Genomic DNA, 25,083 nt, shown 5'->3' with positions numbered 1-25,083 from the left:
ATGGATTTCAACCCAATCTAACTATTCTTTTGCATCTAATTCTGGCAGATTTTTTGCTTCCTTTTTTGTTTTGCAACCAACCACGTTGCTGAGTAATTTCGGCAGCTCTTTGCGTTCCACTTCAGAAATGTTGGCATTTTGATTCAAAAGTGACTGGATTCCACTGCAGACTTTTTTTCATTTATCTATTTATTTATTTAATCGAAGAGAACAAGTGTTTCACACTGCAAGACCCTTTGTCTGGAAGTTATTAGTAGGAAAAAGTTCTTCAGTCAGTATTTAGAGAACAGGGAAAAGACAAATGTCATTTACATGTGTTGGAAATAATTCAGATTAGTCAGAATTTGTGTAGCTTCCACAGAAACAGAATCTTCTTCATTTGAGCTTTTTATTATAAATTATGCCCTTAACTACCAGGTTTTATAAAGCAGGTGGCAAGGGTATTATTGCAGTGAAAGGACTGTAAAAAAAAGAATTAATGCAGAGAGAAGAGCTGTGATGAGCCTTATTAGATTTAAAAAATAAAATCTAACCTCAAATTACAGAAATTAAATGTGAAGGTCAGGTGAGATGCTGGAGAACAAGTGCTCTCATTTAAAGAATCTAGAAAGCTGGTATTTAAGACATAGAAAGTTGGCATTTGGGAGGATACAGAGGAAAGATAAGAACAATGGAGAAGGAAAGGCAAGGGGGGAAATTTTTCAGCCAAGTTCCTTGGACATAAGGAATTTTTTTTGCCCAGTAGTGTTTACATACTTGAGTTTTTCTAAGGACCAGTAATGTGTTGCTCCATTCTTCAGATCCTGGACTTCCACAGCCACCACGGTCCGAGGGAAAGGCCGGTTGTCCCGGGTCTTCTCCAGCTCCGTGGGCAGCAGCTCCGGAGGCAGAGGGGAGTAGAGGGTGTCTGTGAGCAGGACAAACTGAAACTGCACCTGGATGGAAAAGAAACATCACTTCAGTCCTGAGAATCATAGAATCAGAGAATCGATTGGGTTGGAAAAGACCTCCGAGATCATTGAGTCCAACCCTTGGTCCAAATCCAGTCCATTTACTAGATCATGGCACTCAGTGCCACGTCCAATCTGCGTTTAAAAATCTCCAGGGATGGTGAATCCACCACCTCTCTGGGCAGCCCATTCCAATGCCTAAGTCACATACTGGCATCACAAAGGCACAGACAAAGCCATGATGAGGCCAGTTTGACTTGCAGCTCTATGAACAGATTCAGGGGGGTTTTACGTCACTTTTTTTTTGTCTCAAAATGGTAAAAAATCTGTTTTTCAGCTGAGGACACACGTCTTGCTTTTGCTGTCACAGCTAGCAGAGGTCTGAAAACTACAGACCCAGTACATCCTGCAACACCCACTGCTCTTGGAAAGAGGAATGACCACAGGAAGGTGAAAGCAAAAAGGAAAATACAGGGGAGATGGACATGAACATGTGTTTATGGCATTGGCAGGAACAGCAAAAGGGAAAGGAAGGAGGGGAGAATGGATCAGCCAGACTGGCATGGGATGTTCACTCAGTCACAAGCCTGAAACAGAGACTCATAGTTTTCCAAACTCTTTTAAAGCCCAAATTAATAAGCAAGAGACATAACTTTGAAGAGCACAAGAGGAGCATTTGAAGCAGGATTACACAAGCAAAACTGATGAGTCAGAAAATTCAAAAAGCTGCTCTGCATGTCCCCACCTTTTTCTTTAACTCCACACTGATTGCATTGGCTTCTTTCAGATACACTGCATTTCCCCAGAGCTGGTCCCTCAGGGAAGTGAACTGGTGGAATTTCCATTTCCTGAAAGCCCACTGGGCCAGTTCGTACTCGTGGCGTGTCCAGGGCACTGGGGAGAGCAAAGAAACAGAGAAATAAAACACTGTGGCTTCATCTCAAAGCCATCACAGGCAGCATCTAATACTCCTGCTGACTGTGTCATCAAGTCCTCAACACCTTTTCTGGAAGAAGAGAAAACAAAACCCTGCATTTTCATTATTCAGTGAGGAAAAACTGGATTCAAACTTAGTAGTGGAGCTTAATGATCAAGTAAAGGAGATTTGGAACAGAGGAAACAAAATGAATTCTACTCCTATTATTTTAAGTTATTTTACAATTATTAAAGTCAAAACCTGAAACTGTGGAATGAAAGCAAGTATTATGGGAATAATAAACTATTTATTGTCCAGAAATTGAATTATACAGACATGTCACAGAATGCTGAGAACTCCTACCAAGGAGGAAAAAAACCCTTTCAAAATCAAAACAAGGAAACAAAGGCAACAGTGTTATTTTGGCTTAAGACATCTGAACTCTGTCAGTGCCAAGAAGAGAGAGATTCCTTCAAATTCAAGACCACCAAACCAAAGCTTGAGGTTAAACTAATCCAGTTTACACATCAACTGAATTCGGGGATGTGTATCTGCTCTTCACGTGGAACTTATCCCATAAATAGGTATTTTAAATCTTTATGCTGTGAGGATTATGGATCAAGAAATCAAAGTGATTTTGCAGCTTTCCAGAGCAAGTTTTCTCTCTACTGCAAGAGATGCTACAGCAACTGTTCCTTTAGGCTTGGCTTTACCCAAATTACTTTTAGCTTCAAACTCACCTTCTTCTTCCTCCTCCTCCTCCTCTGTGGTTTCAGCAGCCAAGGACCGAGTCTCCACCTGCTTCTGCAGGGCCTGCAGTTTACTCTCATAGTCCTGTGGGGAGAGAGGAGAGTCCGTGTAGGAGGACAGACAAAAGCCAGGAGGGAGCTGAGAGAGCCCAACAGCTCAGAGGGACAGACAGACACGGAGGAAAACCCACACAGAGCCTTCCCCTGCTGCTCCCGGGTCACAACATGCACTGCTGCAGTGCCACCCCCCTGGAAAGAGAGAAGACAGAGCCAAGGCAATTCAGACAGAAGTGCTGCTTTCTAAGATTTACAAGCTCACTGTGTCTGGAAGAAGAAAATGTTTAGGGTTTTCTTTTCGCTAAAGGCTGGAAAAGGGTGATTTTTTTCGGGAAGCTGCTTGCTGCTTTCAGGAAAGTAGGAAAGAGGCAGAAACAGAGAAAAAGTACAGACATAAATGTAAAAGGGGAGGATTATTCACCTTCATTTTCTCAAGCAGAAGGATTAACAGCACCACTGATTTGCCTTTTTACACAAAAAAAATTAATTTCAGATTTCAGGGGGGGGAGACATTTTGTTTTCAATTAGATTTTCCCCCTGGCATGTAAGTACCACTCTCTCACATGTGTATTTAATATATCAGAAGATAAAATACCACCCCTGCCCTGGCAGGGAAGTCTGTGCAGTGGCTTCCCCACAAGAAACACTTCAGCAACACCTTCTGGTACAAGAGCATTTTCTTCCTGTTCTGCTTTATCATGCCTTGAAATAAGTGCTACTATAACCTAACGAGCCTTTAATTATTTGCTGGTAAAACAAACACAAATCAGAACAGACACAGTCACCGTGCTCCTGGTCTCAAAACCTATCTCACTACTGTATTTTGCTTTTTTAAGATAAACCTTTGGCATACATTAGACAAATTAAACTGGTTTCTCAAGATTTTTATACAAGAGTTGCAACAACAATTCACTAAGAGTGTTTACAGAGTCCCTGAGGGGAATTCTTGAAGCCACTCATCTTGTATTCCAACGTTCCCTCTTCCACAGCTCCAAATCCTAAAATTCCTCTCCAACACCCAGTTTGCAGCAACACATTCTTAAGTCTGAGAGCTACAGAAGAAAAGCTTTACATTTTCCTCCCATTCTATATAAGCATCTCACCTAAACAGCTGCATCACTGGGTTTTGTACAGCAAGTTGGGTATTTAAACACAGTCACGATGGGGCTGCAGCTGCAGCAAATCTAACCCAGGGTCAGGCAGAAAGGCCTTTAGACTGTATTTGGAAAGGAGAGAAACCTCAAGGACATTCCTTTAGGTTTACAGGTAATATTTTTTGGAGACAGAGTTAAGGAATGGTGGCTGTGCCCTTCGAAAGGGCAGGATTTTCAACACCATGAGTTCAATAATCTTTAGGGACAGAAAAGTGAACTCAAAAGCCTTTGAGGGCTGCAGTTTAATTTTCTAATTTCCTCTTGATTTTGGCTAAAATGCTCTTTCTTTATTTGTGTCTGTTCCCTTCCCTAAGTTGGCTACTTACATACACTGGAAATAACCTCAGCCCAGCAGCATAAAAACTGCAAACAAAACAAACACCTTTCCTTTGATATTCCTTCTGAAATTCCTAGTGATTCACCAGAAAACTATTCTAGACTTGATGAGGAGTTTCAGACTTATCTACCCTTCTGAAATACCCAGCATAATCCTGAAAATTCTTTAACATAAAGGCACTTTCTGTGATCTTTTCCTCCCTCCCATTCCACTCAGAAAATGCTATTACTTCTGAAACCCAGACAAAACAAGTCAGATGTGAAGTGACAGGAACAACCTTCTCTCACTTGCAAGGAAAGGAAAAAGAATTTAGTTTCCTGTAATCTGAAGCTGATAATGTCATTTTGAGCAGCTACATCATGGAAATGAAAAGCTCTTCAAGTAGGGTTTTAACAGAACCTTTTCAGATTCTTTTGGAGAGACTGAAAAGCTGCAGAGGGAATGGTCAAAAATCAGGAGCGTTCCACTGTGAAAATTCCACATGAAAAAACCAGGCACATTAAATTCACTCATAAAGACCTGTTTCTGGTCTTCTCTATTTTCATACTTGTGAGCCAAGTAAGTGTATCTTCTGTACATTTAAATACCTAAATAAATAAATGCTTAACATAAGCAGACACTGTTCATTGACTCCACACTAAAACGCTACTTGAAAAAACTAAGTAAAATAATTGAAGTTTGTTTTCCCACAATGAAAAAAAAAAGAAACAGGTACCATTTCCCTAAGCAGGACTGAGGTTGTCTCCTGGCACTCAATGCTGGGTAGTATTTAAAAATGATTGGCACTGAGCAGGAGCTGAAGGGCTGAATTTTGGGCTGGTTCACCCAGAAGGTGCATCGACTGTACAGGGCTTGGTTTGCTCTCAGGACAGACTGGTCAGCTCTCCAGGTGAGCTTTTCCAGAGCTGATTAGTGAGAGTACACACATCATTGTTAGTACCAATTAAAGGTGCCTCAACTACTGGAAAAGGGGAAAAACTGCATGGAGAAGCTGCCCTGGAGGTCCCTGCCCAACTCCCTGGAACCAAATGCATGTTGTTGTACAGCTCCAGACTGGGTGGCTTCACCAGCTCCATCAGTGTGCAGAAAGGGAATGCAAAGGTTTTATTTTCCCCATGGCCATGGAAATATCTAAAGCCACGACAATCATGGATTTTGAGAAAACAGGGAAAAAAAAAAGAAAAATCAAAAAAAGACCCCAACCAACCAACAAACAAACAAACCAAAAAACACCCCCACACACTCGGAGTAGGCAAAGCTTTGTAAGAGCAGACTGGACCAGCTGTTAAAGCAGAACACTGAGTAAAACAACCAAATTTCTTTGGATCTACATGGTGGCTGCCAAGGAACTGCTGTGTGTGATTCCCTCCTGCATTCGAGGTGCACAAAACAGTCCATTTCTTTTGCCTTCAATGAGCAAATAAATGGAGAACAGCCAGCCCCGAGTTTCCTTCCAGAATTTAAATAAACAGCACACAGGATGGTACAATGGGACAGCACTGAAGAGGAGTAAGGCTTGTAGCCCCTTGTGCTATAAAAAGCTCTTTTTTTCTTTTATATTTATTTTAAATAAGCTGTGAGAGGAGACACAGACCTGCGGGGGCTGCTTTCCACACAGCAGCTGAAAAACCAGGGCGGATGAACCTACAAGAATCAGTCTGAGGAACAATTAAAGAAACCTTTTTAACTCTGCTAAAACAATCCCAACCCCAAGATAAAAAAAAAAAAAAAGGCAGGACAAGCCTGCAGTCAAGTTTGATTTCCATTTCACTGAGACAAGTCTGACACTTACAAGAGTATTTCATAGTTTATTGAAAGAGCACTTGTTACAATACAAACCAGTTCTGCTTTTCACAAGGCAGATGCTTGCTCTTAAGACAATCCAAAACTTGTTTTTTTCCTAAACAATAGACAGATCTGAAAATCCCATTTAATTCAAAGGCAGCTCACTGCTTTCTTTACAGTACAAATGGTTACACAGCATTGATTTCTCATGTGGCAGCTCCTGGAGTGATTCAATGGGAAGTAGCCGAGAAAAATTTCAACATATAAAGAACAAATTTCAACATATAAAGGACAAACAGTGAGGGAGATACTGAAACTATGCTGAGTGAACTGATAAAAACAGCATCCCCTAATTTGGCAGATCCCTAAATTCAGATGGCTCGGGAAGGGATGTTGGAGTGGATCTGAGGAGCATTACTGAGGTGCATTTCACCCACCCCCCAAACCCACAGGTCCTACGTGAGTCCTAAAAGATGGTTTCAGAGCCATCACTAAGGCACAGGTGGATCCCAGCCAGCTGTCAGAGCACACAGCTCTGCAGCACTTGGCAAGGCAGCTCAGCCTGGGAGAACAGCACTTCCCCCCTGGATGCCACATTCCCATTAACCTGAAAGCCTTTTCACACAGATTGTATGGAAGCAGCTGTCTCACCGTTCATTAACTCCATTAACAGGGGGTTGGAGTGAGAGCTGTGTGTGTTTCTGAGGAGTGCAAGGAGATCCACAGTTCTCACACTGCTTCCCTTATCAGATGAGGCACTGCACTGTTAATTAATATCAGTTTCTTAAATATCCTCCTAAAAAACAGGGAAAAAAAGGCTGCTTCCTCAGAGCAGACAGGACTCCATTCTGACACTGACTGTCCTTTTTCTGCTTTGTCAAATCATACAACAGAACAAGCAGGGTTGTTCTTCTAGTGTTGCATTAACAGTGGGGTGAGACAGACTGATGGCAACCTACTGCTCACCAGCACCACCCAGGCATTCACCGAGAGTTCTTCTCAGGTTTTTAAGCTGAAATAGGTTGGCACAAACATTTTAGTGTCTAGCATTAAGGTACCAAGTAGCAGGAGTTTTTAATCTCATGTCAGTACGAGTAGTTCCGTGGATTTCAGAATCACTCCATGCTCAATCACGTGGTGATTTCATCCAGGCAGCCCCAACCCTCCCCAAAATGGGACACGAGATAAAATGGGTTTGGTTTTCTCTCCCACGGCCTGTCCTGGGCAGGCTGACTCTGCTTGGCTCCTGTATTCCTATAGAACTGAGAGGGTTTTCCCAAGCATGAGTCCAAGCCTTTATGAGGATATAAAAGAACCCATGACCCTTGACATGCACAAAACCGAAGTGCAATGCACTGCTAAAACAGGATTCTAAAATAAAGGCAACAGTAGAATATTATCTGCAGCCCAAAATTCATTTGGCAGCTCTGACTCAAGCTCAGAGGAAGTATTGCTCATCTACAAGCCTTCATTTCTTGAAGAATCAAGACATTTTTGGACATGATGCTTTATTTCCTTCGTTCAAGTAGGCCAAAGCATGAGACAAAATGCAAGTTACAAAGCCAGATTTGGACACAAAAATAAACCTGCTGTTGAAAAAACCTCCCTGTTAAAAAAAACCTCCCAAGTTTGGGACCAGTTCATTCTTTTAGGAGTTGGAAGACTGACTTTGTATCTCCTACATCAGGGGCCAGTATCCCCTCAGTAAAACATGTGCAGGGAATTAAGAGCTGACACTTGATTAATCGATATGTAAATGGTGCAGTGGCTGCCAAGGAACAACCAGCACCTACAACATGCACAGCTGAGGCAGGGAAAAGTAGGAGAGGACAAAAAAAAAAAAGGATGGAAAATAAGCTTAAGGCACTTGCCACTCACCTACAGCTATGCTGAACCACACACAAGTAACAATTACCAGTAGGGCTTATATCTCATAAAAAAATAAGCAACCTCAAGTAAATTCAGGATACTTGTGCAAAACAGCACAAATACACTGCAAAGTGGACCTACCTTACCAAAAGTAAGTGGCCAGTTGTGGTTTTAAAATCTTATTCAAGTTAAATTTAATAGCTAAATAAGTCCTCAGAGATTTAGACTGGCTTATGGTTAAGGCCACAGATTTTCAAAGGTAAGTGCAATTTTGTCCTGCACTTCAAGAAACTCAGATAAAAACACCTATGTAATTAAGATTGGGACTCTCCAATTTACATAAAACCCCAAAGCCTATTCCTTAATCAACAGTTTTTCAGTAACTTGCATTTGGAGTGTGGGGAGAAGGAAAATTAACCTTATTTTCTCCTCAAAGCAACCTTCTCCTTTATTAAACAAGTCTTGAATTAGGGTTTAATCCAAGACCAGAGGCACTAACATGAGGTATCACATTAAGATGAAACAGTTCAATTCTCCCATCTTACAGGAGAATTCAGCCAATACAAAGTAGTGATCTATAAATCTTCATAAGAATAACTATTTCAAAAACATCTCCCAGACTCATGCCCGAGAAAGCTGAAAACATAAAATAAAAGAATTAGCTTTTTGAGTGCACCAGAGTGTTGAAAAATCCTAGTTCCTTTCCACAATCTCAGTATAATAATTAAAAACTATTATATTTAGAGATACAATGGGAATTAGAAAAAGCTTATTTCCAAAGTATTGCTTCAGCAATATATATATATTCTGACATAAACTTCCATTCAGGCAGGTTTAACTGTCACAGCAATTTCATACCAATAATTATGAACTTAAGCAGAAGAAGAGACATCTACTCAGGGAGTAGGACTGTTGTGACCCAATAGCTCTTCATAATTTCTCTATAAAAAAAGCCACATATCTTGTCAGCCGACAACTTTTGGTTTACAGATTATTATCACTATTAAAAATTTGAGTTAAGAGTGGAAAATATTGTTCTGAAGAGCCAGATCAACTTTAAAAACAGATGCTCAGTTTCCTCATTGCTGAGAAGAAGGTCACAAGAAACATTCAATGCTAGAAACTAAATTCCTCTTTTGATTGTCTACGTAAAACAGGGGAGGAAGGAAGCACTTTGTAAGTTCCAGACAATGTTTTCGGCATTAGAAAAATACCTCAAGACACACACACGAAAAAAATAATTGGTAAATGAGCTAGCAGGGAAGTTCTCCCCTCCACATCCCTCCCTCCAAGTCTTCTAGTCTATGACAAAAAAAGTTCTTACAATTTTTTTCCCCCCGAATATCCTTCCAATCAACGCTGTTACAACCGCAAGGCAAGTCACATGCAGGGGCCGCGGGGCCGGGCCCTCGTGTTTCGGGGTGAGTTACTCGAGCTCTCCCCGGCCCAGCAAAGCCCCGAGTCCAGCAGGGCCAATCCTGGCTGCTCCCCAACCTCCAGCCAGGATTGCCCCCGCTCCCTCCTCGCCCAGCCTGCTCTGCCCCCCTGATCATACGGTGGTCTCTCTGCCCGCTTTGAGGTTGGGGGCCGAGAACTGGCGCCGCATGCGCGGGGGCGTCACAAACTGGTGACAGTGGTTGTGGCGCTCGGGCGGTTTCGGGGGGGCCCCGTCGGCGCCGCCGTGGCCGTAGGGCTGGCGGTGCTGGTGCACGTGGCGCTTCTGCTGGAAAGTCTGCAGGTCCGGGCTCTGCTGCCCGCCGGGGCAGTGCAGCGACTCCGACGAGCCCGAGCTCTGGCGCCTCAAGCTTTTTTGGGAGCCGTTGTTGAGGGAGTTGCTCCTCCAGCGCAGCTGAGGCGACGGCTGCTGCTGGCTGGGCTGGGGCTGTGTGCTCAGCTGCTGCCTGTTAATCTGGATGTTATCCTGGCTCCTCTGGGGGCCATAAAGATTCCACAGCTGCTGCGGGTCTTTAGGAGCAGCTTTGCTTTCCTTCTCTTTGCCTTCGTCTTTGCTCTTATCGTCTTCCTTCGGGATTCGGACCTCGATAACTTCGTCCTCGGTGATAATGATGTGGGTGCCCGGGCTCCAGGAGTTCCTATGTTTGGGATTGCTCTTGAAAGGGAAGCGGGGTTTGCGGTTTTCGGGCGGGATAAATCGGTGGGGCATGTTTTGCCGGCGCAGCTGCTTCGCTATTTCCTGCTGCTGCAGGTTTTTGAACCGAATCTGTTCCTGCCTCATCCAACGTAAGCGCCCGCGTCTGAAAGCCGGGTCACCTGCCATCAGCTGAGAAACACGTTCCTCCTTGGCAAGATCATCGTTCTCGCTTCTCTTTAAGTCATCCACGGGCTTCTTATCCACGTCCGCCGCGCTGGCAGAGTTTGGAGACTTGGCATTAGCTACGGTTGACTGAGCTTTCTCTGGAGACCCTATCAGGGGTAAAACCTTCTCCATTTTTAGCATCTTATTTCTGAGAACTTTGATCTCTTCGTCCTTCATGTTGTTCTGCTTCTTCACCTCTTGCAAAATATCTTCCAATTTGTCTATGTGCACCTTTAGGTCGTCCACATCGGTTATTCCTTTACCGTTGGCCATCACGTCTTCGATCTTCTCATCTCCAACTCCCACCGTGTCCCAGACATCCCGGGCGACGGCTCGCCACGATTCGCGCTCGTTGGGATCTTTTTTCCCATACATGGCACAAAGCTCCTTCATTTTAACAATGGCCAGGGCCTCAATCTCCTGCCTAGTGTGCCTGAAGTCATTGAGTGCTACCTCATAGCAAATCTCCTTCACAGCCTGAATCTTTAGGTCTGAGATGGTGACCCATTTGGAGTCTTTGCTAAGGCGTCGCCGTTGGGGTATCTGGTACATTTTAATGGGTTCTCGTTTCTTCCCACTGCTGGGGAGGCCACACTTTTTTACAATGGTTTGGAGCTTGCTGGGGGGCAGCTTCTCTCTCAGGGAAGTGATCAGTCTCCAACTCTCCTCACACGATCTCTTGTCCGAATCATCCCCACTATCAGAGTCTGCATCCTTTGGAAAAACAAAAATCAAGAAGTGGCCCCAAAATAACCAAAATTAAAATTGTAAGAAAATGGAAAAGCTAAACAAGAAGTAGCAGGCAAAGAAAACTAAATCAAAAATCAAAATAGAACAAGTGATAAGGAAGTCCCTGAAGACTGGTGTTAGGGCATTAAAATGTATCTTCAAGAGTCATGGACTGTCAAAATTGGAGCCCTTCACTAAATTAAGATTAACATTATATTTAAAAGTTCTTGTCATCTCAAAACAGCAGATAATCTGAACTCTTCCCTCCCAATCCCTTCCAAAAAAATCTTTAAACAGACCAACTAAAACCAGGTTCATGATTTTTACAAAAAAAATTAAAACCCAAGTGTAAAAACTGCACTTCACACATGCTACAAAGACATGCACATCCCCTCCACACACATTTGCCTTGGTGACTGCTGTGGCTTCTCTCAGCAAGTCCTCCCCAGGTAGGTGAACACAACAGCCATCAGAGAAGGTGTCATGAGCAGCCAGAGTAAGTCGGGTTAACACTGGTTAGTAACGTTGCACGTGGTTGCAGGGGTGCTCAAGTTTAGAATCCACTTCACTACAACAGCAGCCAGAGAAGTGTTAGACCACAGGGAAAAATGAAACAGAAGCAGCCGAGAGGTTCAATGTTAAAAGGACTGTAAGTGCCACTATGACAGGTGAAGACAGTGGTTCATACTCCAAGACTTGCTACAAGCTAAAAGGATATCCAGAATCAAGAGTTTCAGAGGTGGGTTGTGGTTTGGTTTTTGGTTTGGTTTTGTTTTTTTCCCATTTGGCACTTTGTTGCTTATTTTAAGGAAAAAACCATTATCAGTCTTGTCTGTCCGAAGGATGAATTTCAGCAGAATGCAGAGTAAGGACTTTTTTTTTTTTTTTTAGATTGTTTTAATATCAATTCTCTATTTGATAGCCTTGACTTGTCTTCTTCTCACACCCTAGAGCCTGGAGCTTCCACACACTTGCTAAGCATCATGCGTGTTTTGCTTCTTCATTACAAGTTTTCCACCTTTTCCTAAATGATTTTTACTGAGCAGTGCTTCATGTTTCCATATTCTAGGAATGTTTGTTCAGGTAAACTGCCATCACAAGTTAAGGATATCCATTACTGCTTACTGCAACCAGGAATTAAAGTCAGACCACTCTTCTTTAAAGGATGAGTGAGTTAAGACATCTCATTAACAAGCAAAAAGTCCTATGGATTATGGTGATCCAAAGATCTTCAATCCAACACAGCCGTCGGTGTCTAATGAGCCTCTCTCTAACATCCCTGTTTTCCACATGGAGATTTATAATACATGAGAAACCAGGAACAACAACAGCCAGTTACTCTAAAACAAAAGGAAACCCAGGTTACTGACTCAGAACGCCGGGTTTCTGGATTTTAGCCTTCGGGTGGATGACCACGAAGAATGGGGAATACACTGGAATTTGGTTTGGGATGATGGAAGGGGGTGAAGGAAATACTGTTCTGCCCTACAGTCAAGATTCACGTTATTTGAGCTTCTTGTGACTCTTTTGTATCTTTTAGAATTAGTACTAGACAATCAACTTCTGATTTAGGACAAAATAAAAGCAAAACACTGGTTTAGAAAACAGAATATAAACTCTTTGTGAGTTTACAGCTGACAAAATTTGTGGCCTGAGGAAAGAGCCTCTACCAAACTAAAGATTGCAGTGGAAACCAAAGGTGCCCTGGAGGAAGACACTGTGCAGTCTGACCACTCAGGGTCAGACCATCAGAAAGGCAAAACATGAACTACTGCAACATTAACTCACGAGTGCCACGGGATTCTGATAGGTTACAAAACTACCACAGAACTACTTATGGGTAAAGCAGGTCTTGGTACCAAAAGCTGACAAAGAGCCACTGTGTCATTGCCCTGAGTGCACTCAGAGGTCACCCAGACCAACCAGCACAGCTACAAACCCACAGTCCAGTATCAGTGGTCACTGCAGAGCCATTATGGCCCAGAAAGCCAGGCAGACCATTTTAGCTCTACTGAACACATTTTCACATTCTATTTGTGAAATGGAGAACGACTATTTCTATTCCCTAGTCATACTTAGCAAGGCAAATATATTCTAGCTGTGAATTTTGGGGGACAAGAGTTATCATTTATCTTTTTTTTGTACAGCCCATCTAACAAATAAACACCCAAAGGTTGCAATCTCAGCACAAAACCAAAACAATCTGGTGAACAGGATTAGCCAGCTTCTTATATCCAACATCAAACTCCAATTTAGACCAAGAAGAGTATTTGTATTTCAATATCAGTCTTGCACAGCAGTAAATTAGAGAACCTGATATTGCAGCTGGATATGGCAGCAATGTAAATATTTTTAAGGTACACAAGCTGAAATGCATTCCCAGATTTCCCCCTCATTATTCACCTGCTGCTGGAGGGATGCACTAATCCTGCCCATCCCAGGCTCTGCACAGCGACACAGAAACAACAAACTGTGTCAGGAAGTTTTGCTGTCACCTGAAAAACTCTTCCTGAGCACTGTGATGAGCAGGATACTGCTCAATGACCAAGGATCTCCTCTGACATGATCCCTCACAACTAGGAAAGGTGTCCTTCAGGAATTGCTGATGGTGTAGGGTGGTATTCCACCTTTGCCCACTGCCTGAAACCAGCCAGAAAAAACAAGCTTGAAGAAAAAGCACCTTTATTGCAGTATTAACCAACCCACTCTCTAAAGAGCCTTCCCTTAATCTGAAGTATTTGGAGAAACAAATTCCCTCCACAGCACTTTATAAACACAGCCTGATTGGAAGCAGCTTTCCCAGACAGCCAATTCCACATCTTTAATTCATACAACAGCTTTGCTTGTGCCTGTCAGCTAAAATTCAAGGGAGGGAATTCCATTACTTGCATCTCATTTGACACATTGCCAGAAGTTACTCGATACTCAGACTGGTTTTATTTCCACACTGAACTGATTTTTGCTGTACTGCTTTCAGCTACCCAAATTTTAACTCTGAAATTCCAGAGATGGAACATTACATTAGCCACATCTTAACTTCCTTTCTGAATTAAGGGTTGCTTTGGTTCAAAGTCTGCAGCCACTCCCCTCCATCCAAGAAATTATTCCTTTGTGATGAAATAATTAGAGATGTAGAAGTCTTTAAGTGTGTAATATAAATTTTTAAAAAAAATAAAAATTATGTAGCTTCTTCCTGTGGAAGCCACAGTACTTTGCTCCATTCTGGTTTTGTGAGAAGGGGAACAGCTTTACAGCTTAAAGCCCAGCATGCATTAAACCCACAGTTTTCAGTGGTCTCAATTTCCTACTACAAACAAATGAATCACAAGTTTGAAATTTTTAGCAGAATTCAGGCACAACTCCATCTGTGTTCAGGCTGAAGACAACCAGCTAAAGCAGGATCTGGAGACTCAGGTTTCTAAAGGAAATCTAGATTTCATTCCTGGGCTTGGCCTTAATTTTAAAATTCACAGGGTGCTTGAAGACTGCAGCAATTTCTATTTGTAATGCACTTCAGGGAGATTTGTTGTTGCCTTCCTACATCAGACTTCATTTATCAGACTTCCTAGTTAAGAAATATGCAGAATGGTGGAATTCCCAGTGTTCTGAAGGAGTTAACATTCCCTTTGCACACTGTTTCCTAGGCATAACCCCACCAGGACCACTAAGAACCTCACAAGGAACTCCATGCAGGGGAGGGAGAAGGGTTAAAACATGCACAATGCAGCAACATTTCCAGACATCATTCCAAAAATACACCTGGTGTATCAATGTTCTAGGAATTTCTTTGGCAGCACAAAATTAGTATGTTCTGGTGGTCCAAGACAAAAATAAAGGCAAACACCCCAAAGAGTAGCTGTTTATAGACTACTGAAAAGGAACTTCAAAAAACACAGGAGCACAAAAATGCCCTTCTTTCAGGTTAACTTGCAAGAAATTCAAACTACCCCAACAAGAATTGATTAAAGCCTCTTCATTGTCAATCACAATGTCTGAATTAACATGAAGGAGCTCACTCACACTGCTGAAAATTCACTGTGGACACAAAGAATTTGAAAGCAAAGGGAGAACTGCATTGTGCAGACAACCCAAGCAGGTTTCCTAAACTTTCAGATAAGCAAGGACAGGAATTACTGTTTGCCAAAGGTATAGTTAATCAGAAGTAAGGACACATACCAGTCTTTGCTGCTCCAACAAGAGATCAGCTTCCTCCTTCTCTTTCTTATATAAAATCTCCATTTCTTGTAATCTGAAGATGAACAAAAGGACACAAGTAGTGAGAGGTCATTATTTTCATGATGGGGTTGTTATTCTACACCCCCAGTCCCCGAAATTCAGTCATAAGAGGAAAAATCACTGCCCTTCAAAGGAGCTGCAACTCCCTGTGAGCTTCAGCCCTTCAGCAAAAGGTCTGGAGGGTTTGTGGCAGGTGCTTACCCCTGATTTTTAAAGGAGTTGGGGCACTGAAACCCTACAGTAAAATGAGGAGGGAGCTTTCTGAGCTCCCACAACGGGTAGCAGAGGTACTGCGTGGCAGAACCTGGCAACCTGCTGCTGACTCCTCTTTGTTTCAGGTAGAAATTCTGAGTTATTTTGTTACCTTTTCTCCATCTCCTGCTTCATGTCAATGCCCTGCTTCTCCAGGAGCTCCCTCTGAGCAAATGTCCAGTCAACTGGCTCGGAGGGAGTCTCAGCTGAGGGTGTTTTCTCTCTTTCTGCCCGTGCTTGCTCCGGGTGGTTGAATCTGAAGACATGATTTTTACCCATGATGATACGATTCCCTGGAAACAGGAAGAGAAGTTGAACTCTTTCAGGAGTTAAAGGATTCCAAAAGCCCTGACAAACACCACTGAAGGATTCATCCCGTTTATCCCACGGGGTGACAGCCTAAGGAAGGATTGCCCTGTAAGATTTCTGTGTACATACAAGTTAAGCAGGGGACAAGAAAAAAAGGAGTGGTTTGTACAGAACAGTCACTGCTGGTAAGAACAACTGCTCCCAGAGGACATCATCACCCTCAGGGGTCCAATCTAACAATCTAATATCCCAGTAGAGTTTATAAAGAATTAAAGGACAAACCTGGGAGAGGGACCAACAGTTGCAGTAAATCAAACACATCACTAAATCCCATTCCTCTCCTCCACACAGGCAAAAGCCACTTAAAGCAGGACTTTCAGCTTGAAAAGCCTGACTTCAAACACTGGAACACATGGTGCTTACTCTGCTTTAAAATGTGGTTTATATGTATTGATTTTATTGGAGTCCTACTCAGTGGGATTTAGGGAAGGATTTTACAGCTGCTTTTATACCAATGTCAAAAGAGCTGAAGAAATCTAATCTTGTTAAGTCTTCTGGCTAAATCCTACAGTTATCAGGTGTCCCCATGTGCATGTTGGAAGACATCAAAATGTCTCTGCTCTTCCAGAGAGCACATTATTGGAGTTAAAATTTTAACCAGGCATCCTAGGTAAATACACCTCCAAAGTACCCAAATTGTCCTTATCAATACATGACTAAAACAGAGGATCTTAAAGTTGTCAGAGACCGTGTCTATATTCTTCTAGTAACTCAATTTTCCAGATGCAGAAGGGAAAAAATGTACTTCTTTAAAGAGAAAATAAATTGTCCAGTGATTGTATTCAATATGAACCATATGCAAGCACAGAACAGCAAAAACTGTCCCTCCTGCATTGTCCAACCTTGTACTGAAGTCACTGCACTTGGTTCCATGAAAATACTCCCAGCTTGGTACAAAGAACTCAGAGGTGGGTTTTGTTTGCTTGATTTTAGGGGGTTTTTTACCAGTAGAAAAATGAGGGAGGCAGAGGAACACAGAAAGCACCAGAGCTTGAGAGAGACATGCTAACCCCCACAATTTAGGGAAGTCATTCCCTCCTCTCTAATTCTTCCCCCTCATGCATTTCTAAAGGAATGTAGGGGGCTGAGTGGGAAATCTAATGAGAGCAAAGAGAAGCTGTTGTACTCCAGCAGAGGGTCAGATCCCAGCTTTGCCAGGAAACTGGGAATTTTCCATCAGCAACTGGCAGTCTGTCTGCTCTGTCTCACTGAGACTGCCAAGGGCAATAGGCTTGGGCAAGAATATTTGAATAATAGCAGGGTAAGCAGCAGGACAGGCAGGATGCTGCGTGGCAGAGAATATTTAAATATTTATTATATTTAAATACACTTAGAGCTGGTGCAGCAAAGGATGCAAGAAAACAAATTGCAGCTGAGAGAAGAACAGTATCAACTTCTGTTTAAAAGCTCCACTCCAGAAAGGTGACCCTGTCCCTTAACAGCACCCAGCATTGTCTACATATGATGGAGATGTCACATGTGGAGAATCTACAGGATTCCAATGTAACATTTCTCACCTGAGCGCAGCTGCACGGGCTGCACCACCCTCTTGCCATTCACGTAGGTTTCTGATCGTTCACAAGGCTCCAAAGTAACAATAACTGCAAAGAAAACAACACTGACGAGTGAGACTTCAGAGAAACAAAAGTGTGCAAACCCCCAAGGCCTCTCATTTTCTGCCTATCTTCACACTGACACCAAAAAAGTGAATCATTCCTGGATGTCACGCTGGTTAAAAATAAACCCCACGAGGAAATCAATACTACTGACATCTCCACATATTGCAGCTGGAAATTATTTTTTTTCATGTTTGTAGTTAACCAAGGTCAGAATGTGACCTTGGTACCTTGTACACTGGCTGCAGCCTGCAATTTGAAGCTGTTATCACGATTTGAAGCTATTATCACCTAAACAAATTTTATTTTCTTCCCCTAAGACTGAAGAAAACAGCGAGTCAAAGCTGATCGTTCTCTTGAGGTCAGAGAAACTTCCAAATCCCAGTATTCCCAGGCCAAGCAGCAAGTGAGGAGTGAAAGACTCAGCAATACTCTGCCAGTAGAAGCAGGTTTTTACCTTCCCCATTGTTGTTCCTCTCACTCCTGAAGATGCAGTGCTCCTCCTTGATATGGGCCCCGCTCAGGACAATGTCCTGCCTTCGCTCAGCATCAGCTTGGCCAACCCTGGGTCCAACAGAAGATATTTCAAGAGCAAATCAGACACTTTCTACAGCTCTGTGTAGGACAACACAGCTCAGAAATATCCAGGAAAAAGTCTAAACTATTAAGACTATCCCTCAAGTTTAAAGGTTTGAAGTAGCATTTAATTCTGCACTGCAGTTGTACCATGGAGTGGGGGATAACAGCTTCACAAAGGAAAAGAGAAGTTTTCTCTCTCTTAAAACATGTAACTTAAAGAGAGAATTGAAATGTTAAACACCTCTGGAATTCATGCAATTATTTCCCTCTTGTGCATCTCCTTTTCCCTTTAGGAAAGGATGCAGAAGGAAGAACAAATAAGTGACAAGAACTTGCAGCAGTGTGTTTTCAGCGGGCAGACAGGGATCATCCCTCCCAATAATCACCATCTGCACTTCAACAAAGGAGCAGAAGTGGCTCAGGAGACTCTTGCTGAATAATTTGATGCTTCAGACAGCAAGAGGTTGGCTGCATCCCTGGAGCATGAAGATTTATGCCCATTCCAAACTCAAGCACTTGAGTAATTCCACATACAGACAACTTCATTTCCAATCCTAATGTTCATGAACTTGCTCTACTTATTACTTTACACATTTCTGATGTCAGCTAGCAAGGCTCAAAATTTATTTTTTAAGCCCTAAGCTATTCTATTCATCTTTCTGTGCTGAATTCTCTATAATTTGATGTTCCTTTCAGCAGGCCCAATGCATATTAGAGTGGGACCAGCCCCTGTCTGTGTACTCTTCTCCAGTTCTTCCCCAGGAATGTACAAACTAAGCAACCAAGCACAGTTTGGTGCTTTAAAGATAATAAAAATCACCTCTCTCCTTCCAGCTGTCTTGACAACAAATTTTGGAATAAAATCCACTTAAAATTCCAAATGTGGCAATTAAATTTTATCTCATGCATCTGAATGCAGAATACATTAATTGTGCACAAGCACGGACAGCAGTTTATTTAAATAATAAAGTCAATACTCATCCATATTCCAGTTGCTATGGTTTTCAATCCTGCACCCATCAAAATCTCTCAGGCATTTATTACTTTTGTTTTCCTACACCTCAGAGGGGATGTCAGCCTGTCTTTTACTGCCCAGGTGTAATAACAACCTCTTACAGCTGAGTGACTGCACACATTACCTTTCCAACACCAAATCAACCTCAAAGGAAATGCATTTCTGTCCCTTTTTATCCACCTACAGCAATCTCATGCTTCATTTGTACCTGCAAGTTGAACAGCTCAGGGCACAGTCGTTATTTAAACTCATGGAGTCTCCAGCACAGGGATTTAAGGAAGCAAAGAAGCAACTTGAGAGTGTGTGAGCAGCAACCCTCACCTCGTGATGCCATCTTTGATGTAGTAGAGCAGACACTCAGACATGAGCGGATCTTCATTAAGGTTCACAAGATGAGGAGTCTGAAAGAGCAGAGAGAAAAAGTTAATTGAGAGCTGAGATGCTGCTTTCAGGCTCCTTCCTGCAGCTGTGGAGGATGTGTAATGATCCAGCAGCGTTGCCATGTTTGAGGTTATTCCATAATGTATTTTTTCCAACTTAACTTCTCGCAGTACTGGAAAGAATCACAGCGTCCCAGCAGAAACACAGCTCAGATTGCTGAGTTATCTGAAATATCAATGCATAGAGGGGACAAAGGCCTCAACTGGAGAAAAAAAATCCTTGTAAAGTCTCTGTGAACTTTGATAAGAGAAGTCCAAGAGCAGAAAAGGTTCTTTAGTAAAATTTTGAAACGGATGTGGAATCAACTTTGGCTTTTCCTGGGCAACACAAGCCAGGTGTTCATTTAGCAAAGTCTGTTAACAGCAAAATAAAATCTAAAACTACCAACACTCTCTGATACAAACAGCTAAAAAGCTCTTCATCTAAACTTCTTCTAAATTTAAATCCACTACGGTCGCCAAACCAACCTTCTTTGGTGAAAAAACCCCATTGGAATCAGCAAACAAGTCACAAGGCCTTGGTGTGAAAATCTACCCAGTGAGGTGGCAGTAAGGACAAGCACAAGAGAAAAGGTAAAAATGGTTAAACATAATTAAAGAAGAAAGATGATAAAAGAGAAATGAAACTGCTAATAAGCCACTTGTCCCTTTGTTACCCTCAAACAGATTAAGTTTAGCAAAAGGAAGTAAATTTGGCTAAAATTCCTTGGGAACACTGCTGTCCTCAGCTTACTCTGGCTGCAAAAAAGTTCACTTGAGAGACATGTTAACAGCACTCAGTTTACTGAGGCTCAAAAGCTACTGGATGATCACAATGAAACTTGGTTTTGAATGAAGAAATTTAATTGTCAATTACCCAATGGAAGATTTAACTATAAAGATAGGAAGGAGGGAAAAACAAGACAGCTTTTTCACTCCTAAAAATACAGGGGTGACCTAAAATTGCAGCTGAAGATGTCCCATGCAGTCATCACTGCTCACTGCATTCAAACCAGCACCTGGAGCTGTATAAAGCTCTTAAATCAAGAGAAAAATAGAGAGCAAGCAAACCCCAGCTGTAGTCAACTGCTGTTCCACCACTAGGACTTGTACCCCTTGAACACTTTGCAAACAAAGCTGTACCTTGTAGGTACAAGTTTTAGTATCTGAGGGCATTTACTGCAAAAATGGGTATGTCACAGGCAACAGGGAGCTTTGTAAGAAATAAAGCTCAACGACTTGAGAGATGATGCTGACAAACCCAACCGTGCACTCACTGCACAGGATTAGACACATATTGGTACCTCAGAAGTGTAAAGTTCTTTATAAAAATAAAAAACCTTCAAATTTTCTATCTACATCTTCTAAATTTTCACAACAGCAGCCACAGGTACTAGAAGGAGAACTAATGGAACTGCAAGGATAGCAAGGAACAGAAGCAGATAGGACTAGGTTGGGAGTTTTATTTCTCCTAATAAATCCTATGTGGGTAAAAATAAACACTATCTATTACCAAAGCAACTACTTGATCCAGGTGGCATTTATACACAAACCTGATCAGCTGAAAATGCACCAAAAGAATCATCAAAAAGAGCTGATGGCCTCTGAGGGAAAATCTAAAAGGAGATGAGGATCCATAACATAAGAGAAAGAAATGTAAAGAACACTCAGTGAATCAGCATCTTTCCGAACCTCAGGCACTCCTGGAGCAGATTCCTGGAGTTCTACCTACCCCAGACATCATCTAACACTACTGAAGGTGAAGGATTACACATTTTAGCCAATTCTGCTGTTCTACATTTCTGTACAAGGCCACTAAACAGGTCCCTGTTTAGCTTTAGATCAAGTTTATTATACACTTTATTGCAAAACAGCACGTTTCAGGCTAAAATATTACCCCCTGCTCCTTATTTAAAGATTTTTGAGGAAAGCTCTTTTCCTTGTACTTCTGCAATAATTCTCCTTTACCTGCAGAGTGGGTTTCTTTGCTAACAATAATTTTATAGCAATAGCACTGATTTATGCCCTTTTCCTGCACAGTTGTGCTTCTTCCAAATTTCAGAAAACAGAACTCCTGACGAGCACTGAACGGAATATTCCCCTGCACCCCCTCTGTTCAGTGGTTCACTAGCTCACAATCCCTTTTCCCAAGGGGAAGAAGGATTAACAAACAAATTCAAGGAAGAGCACCTCAACAAGACTTCAAACTTCCCTGGGTGTCTCACAGCAGAACAGGTAGAGCACATGAAGGTCACACAGAGCTACTGCAGGAAGTGGCAACAAACTTCAGAGGCAGCATTTCTGGTTTGCTACCAAATCAAGACATGCAAGGAGCTGCAAAACTTCTCCTTGAGCACAGAATCCTCTGAAGGAAGATACACAGAAGTTCAACCCTCATCCCCCTCTCCTCTCAGGCTGATCAGCCTTTTGGAGACATGATGCAACAGTTATCAATTTTCTCTACCTTTTTAGGTGAGAAGACTCCCAGGGTTCCTCCATCTTCCCGAATGGCAACTCCCATTTCTGCCAGCAATGCCTCCCTGAGAGAGAAAAGCAAGATATTGACCACATTTTAGGTTTCTTAGACAAATAAGGTCTAATGAAAGCCTCTAATGAATGCATCAGACTTTGAACCAGCCTATCCAGGGCTGTCACCAGCTCAGAGCACAACAGGGCAAGTTTGGAAACTTTAGTCCCAGAGTTGACAGGCTGTGGAACAGCAACTTCAACTGGAAGATACCCAGGGAAAAGCAGAGGTCTCCCTCAGCTGTGCTCCTGCTGTTACACATGGAACACAAAGGTCAGCACCACTATCCCCAAGCACCATTCTGCTGCTCCTTTGTTTGTGAACACAGTGAAATCTCCATTTTCCACACTTTTCCCTTTTCCACAGACCATCCACATCACAGCACTTCCAGTTCCTGACCTTTCCATCCTAATGGCCTCAGTTTTCCTCAGTTTCTCTTCCCATGTCTCATTCAGCTCTGCAATGATCTTCTCAGATTCCTGTGTGAAAACACCAGAAGCTGTTTTACAATTCTTCCCAAAGTTCTTCACACAATACACAAAGCAACTGAAGTCTGTGTTCAGTTTGGGCCTCAAAATCATTTCATACATAAAAAGCACTCTTAGCACTTTAACTTTTTCCCCTTAATTTCTAAAAGGGTAAACAGCCCTGAAGGCAAGTTGAGAAAAAAAGATGACTTCATATATAACCACAGTCAGGCTTTATTTTGAACCACTTAAATTTGTTTCCCCCCTCTCTTTTTTTTTTTTTTTTTTTTACATCTGATTTACAGACAGTATTCAGTAACTGGATGCCAAGGAACTGCAGAGACCACACTGTTATTTCCATGGCAACAGCGGGTTTCCAATATTCCAAGGGATATGCAGTGTGTGCTCCATTCCTGTGGCAGTGTCTCATGGACACACAGGAGAATGAAGTAGAGATTAAACACAGCCAGCTCTCCCCACTCATCCACCCCTGGAGATTGAGGGGGGGCTGTCATAAAAATCCAGAAATCCTTCCCTGTGCTGCCCTTGTGTGAGGTTCAGCTCCAGGCAGGACTGGGACAAGGCTGCCATTGTCTGGGGGAAGCACTGCCCTTCTGTGCTTCACATTTTAATCCGTGGGGGCTGGGCCAAGACAACACTGGCAGGATTATTCTTCCTCCTTCTTTTTCAACTTTGGGGTAATTTGCTTTTCTGAAAGCTGAGTGCATTTGCAAGTCAGACTTGGCCCACACTAGTGCTGACCAGGCCTCGTGGAGTCTACACTTAGGATCAAATTTTCCATAATTACCACTGCAGCAGAGGGCCCAGAAATAAAACCCAAGAATTTAATTTATAATTAATCGTAGCTCCAGGCTACAATTAAACCTAAATAATCCTAAAAGCAAAGGTGTTGCATGGACCCACTTTCTAGCCCACCACTTTTTAAGTGGGTTTCAGACAACATCCTGCAGAGATAGGATCTATTTATTAAGTTCTCCTGGGCTCAGTGTCATTTACCCTCCTCCAAACCTACCTTCAAACGCTCAATGGCCTCCTCTCCTCCAGGTGTGGACATGATTCTTTCCTGTATACTGGACACAGATGTTAAGCCCACCTGACTACTGAGAGAGCAGGAGGATGGAGATGCAGTGAGGGACCCCATGGAGGCTGTGGAAAAATTGCCAGGACGTTGATTCTCGGTGGCTAGCAAGTATCTATGTTTATTGTTCTGAAAATCTTTCAGATCTGGGAGAGAGACACACAGACAGAGGGAAGGCAGGAAGAAGGGGAAAAGGAAAATAGGAAGGGGGAGGAAGAGGGAAGAGGAAAGAGGAAAAAGGAAAGGAAGGAAATACCAGTGTAAGAGGAAAGCATTTAAGCAGCAACAAGACAAGTTTTGTAGTTTTTAGATGGCAGTTCTGAAACAAATCTTTTAATACTAGTAACACAGTAACTCAGCTCAGATCCTGACTTTACTAGGAAGGACTGCATCATAAACCCTACTGATCCAAAAAGCTTGAAAAAACCAACTACACACTTGGCAAAAAGAAACCATCCTACTCTTCCCTGAGCACTGAGCTGAGCAGCACAGAGCTGAGAGCAGGACCAGGTTCAGATCCTCAGGAGATAAGTGACACTGTGGGCTGAACTCAGAAGAGACACCAACCCCTTAAACTGAGCCAAACATTCTCTTCCAGACTCCCTCAATCTAAAATGCTGAGTAAGTAAATCTTTATCTCAGCAGTGGTTCTGTGGGAAGCACCCAGACCACAGGACAAAGAACTGCCCCTCCTTCAATTCTCCCTGGGGAGGATGGGAATCACCTGCCAGCCCATGACAGGGAAAAGGGAACACAAGTTCTCAACATTACTGTGTTCCTTCTTAACCTCCCTTATCTGAAAAAGGGAAATTTAACATATCTGAGTGAAATATCTGATAATGCTCTCATACTTCAGAAGGTGCTTTAAAGCTTTTTGGTTCTTAGGCCTTAAAAAAAATAAATCTAAATTTTAATAAGGCAGCTTTCGTAGCCTGAAAACCTGGAGGTTTGAAAGATGACACCTTGATAGACAGAGAACAAGGAATAGCTGCCTGAATGATTTAAGGACAAACATCCAGTGGAAATTTATTTTAATTTGTCTTCCATATGTCTGTAAACAATATGCTCAGAATAATCACACATCTAAAGAAAAATCCTCTACCATGAAAATATCAGACAACAGAATAGCTCTGTTCCAATATTTTAATAGTTTCAAATTCTATTTCAAAGACAAATCCTTTGAAATAAGTAACTTCAGGAAAGGAACAGGTCAAATCAGGCCTTGAAAGTTATAAACAAGGGCCATCACTCTTATAAAAATGAGATGCCTAAATTTCCCTGTCCTCCTCCATCTCCTGTCCTCCTCCCCTGGCCAACCCTGCCATTGGCAGCCTTCTGCCCTCCTTCACTGCACACTCAGCCTGCTCTTTCAGCCTCGTGGAACTGGGGATTGCATCAAGTCAGTTTGAAAACCACCATCTGCAAATACAGGAGGCAGGGGTGGGAGTTCAGCAGAAGAAAAGCAGGTTAAGGGAAGGGAATGCTGCTGGGATGAGGAAAGCAGGCATGACAGAGCAGGGATGAAGTCTCAGAAGGCCATGCACTCCTGCAGAGAGAGGAAGAGGCACTCGCAGTCGCTGAGTCCTGAGCCCTGCACACCATGCACACACTGCCCCAAAACCTGAGCCCTGCACACACACC

At 42.6% G+C, this 25,083-nt stretch overlaps 1 protein-coding gene across 9 annotated transcripts in view; it reads right to left on the bottom strand.

The window, feature by feature from the left end:
- The window catches only part of KIF1B (kinesin family member 1B), an 85,941-nt gene that overhangs the window by 32,112 nt on the left and 28,746 nt on the right, over positions 1 to 25,083 (bottom strand). For 5 of the 9 annotated variants that reach the window (XM_027657995.1, XM_027657996.1, XM_027657998.1 and 2 more), the window contains 11 exons: positions 23,377 to 23,510; positions 22,276 to 22,355; positions 21,814 to 21,889; positions 19,252 to 19,331; positions 17,794 to 17,900; positions 17,238 to 17,321; positions 15,464 to 15,644; positions 15,040 to 15,112; positions 2,607 to 2,700; positions 1,696 to 1,844; positions 757 to 935 (listed from right to left, as the gene is read on the bottom strand). In XM_027657995.1, coding sequence (XP_027513796.1) covers positions 757 to 935; positions 1,696 to 1,844; positions 2,607 to 2,700; positions 15,040 to 15,112; positions 15,464 to 15,644; positions 17,238 to 17,321; positions 17,794 to 17,900; positions 19,252 to 19,331; positions 21,814 to 21,889; positions 22,276 to 22,355; positions 23,377 to 23,510 — 1,237 coding nt within the window. Of the gene's footprint in view, positions 1 to 756; positions 936 to 1,695; positions 1,845 to 2,606; positions 2,701 to 5,945; positions 10,849 to 15,039; positions 15,113 to 15,463; positions 15,645 to 17,237; positions 17,322 to 17,793; positions 17,901 to 19,251; positions 19,332 to 21,813; positions 21,890 to 22,275; positions 22,356 to 23,376; positions 23,589 to 25,083 lie in introns of those variants that run through there. The other 4 variants (XM_027657993.1, XM_027657999.1, XM_027657994.1 and 1 more) reach the window with 2 other exon arrangements.

This window comes from Corapipo altera, unplaced genomic scaffold (assembly GCF_003945725.1).
Source record: "Corapipo altera isolate COAL_440 unplaced genomic scaffold, ASM394572v1 301, whole genome shotgun sequence".
Taxonomy (NCBI): Eukaryota; Metazoa; Chordata; class Aves; order Passeriformes; family Pipridae; genus Corapipo; species Corapipo altera.
The sequence above is the reverse complement of the archived record's forward strand: the minus strand, read 5'-3'. Positions and strand labels throughout refer to the sequence as shown.